Source organism: Chaetura pelagica, unplaced genomic scaffold, assembly GCF_000747805.2.
Source record: "Chaetura pelagica isolate M959 unplaced genomic scaffold, ChaPel_1.0 scaffold246, whole genome shotgun sequence".
NCBI classification, from domain to species: Eukaryota; Metazoa; Chordata; class Aves; order Apodiformes; family Apodidae; genus Chaetura; species Chaetura pelagica.
The window spans coordinates 568,583-569,680 of record NW_009953647.1 but is presented as its reverse complement, the minus strand read 5'-3'; the positions used below and the strand labels follow the sequence as shown (position 1 = coordinate 569,680).

The 1,098-nt window shown below is 64.8% G+C and overlaps 1 protein-coding gene across 1 annotated transcript in view; it reads left to right on the top strand.

Moving 5' to 3' along the window:
* Positions 1 to 848, top strand: part of LOC104390717 (myomegalin-like) — a 30,337-nt gene extending 29,489 nt beyond the window's left edge. The window contains exons 37-40 of the mRNA XM_009999911.1: positions 62 to 199; positions 280 to 418; positions 531 to 577; positions 816 to 848. Of these exons, the coding sequence (XP_009998213.1) occupies positions 62 to 199; positions 280 to 418; positions 531 to 577; positions 816 to 848 (357 nt within the window). The remainder of the gene's footprint in view (positions 1 to 61; positions 200 to 279; positions 419 to 530; positions 578 to 815) is intronic.
* The last annotated feature ends 250 nt before the right edge of the window (positions 849 to 1,098 follow it).

The following is a 1,098-nucleotide window of genomic DNA, read 5'->3' as shown; positions in this document are numbered from 1 at the left end:
CTGGGAGCAGTGGGGTGCAGATACCCTGGCAGCACCTGCTCCCTGCATCCTTCTCCTGCAGGCCTTGGGGTGGGCAGGCGCAGGGCACCTCTGGGGCAGCGCCAGCTCCCTGCACCGTGTCCTGGAGGAGTGTGTGTCTCTCCTCGCCGCCTTCTGGAGCACCGTGCTGCCTGCCAGCCCTGCCCAGCAGCGGGGCAAGGTAAGCACCGGGCCGGGGCTGGCAGGGCGGTGGGGCTGGGTGCTTGCTCACCGCTCTTTGTGCTGCCCGTCTCATCCCAGGAGCAGGAGCTACAGGGTGAGATCGTGGCGCTGCGAGCCCAGCTCTCCGAGAGGGAGGACGCCCTGCAGAGCACGGCCGAGCGGCTGCGCAGCACAGCCCGGCTCAAGGACAGCATGGAGCAGTTCATCGTCAGCCAGCGTATGTGGCGTCCTGCTGTGGGGTGGCACGGCCAAGCTGGCCTGGTCCCTGTGTGCCTGGGTGGCTCCATGATGCAGGGACATCACTGACCCTGTCCCTCTCTCCCTCTCAGTGACCAGGACCCACAATGTGCTGCGCAAGGCCAGGACAAACCTGGAGGTGAGTCTGCCCCAAATCTACCTCAGGATAAGGGGTTGGGTGCCCTAGCCCTGGTGAGCCCTGATGCCCTGGGGAGGGCACAGATGGCAGAGTGGTGGCTGACAGGGGGTGCTGAGGGGCCAGCTAGGTACGAGGAGTGTGGGGGGACACAGAGGACACATTTTCCTTTCCTGTCCTCTGTGTCCCCAGGCCTACCCTGGCAATGCTTCCCTTACTGCCATGTGTGATCTCTCACCAGGTGAAGACTCAGCAGGTCCTGCCCGTCGCTTGAGCCCCAGGCAGGGCTGGGAGCAATGCCTCTGGCCATGGAACAGCCTAATGGCTGCTGAGCTGTGCCACACGAGAGGGCTGGAGCAGACCCTGGCCCTGCTGCTGAGGGCTGGGGTGGACAGGGGTCTGGGGTGCCCAGCGCTGCAGTTAGTGGTGGCTTCTGTCTTAGTTGTGTGCCCTCCACCTGCCTTTGCTTGGCATTGCAGCAGCAGCTGCTGGCTTGGGCTCTGCCTGCCCTGTGCTTCAGTGCT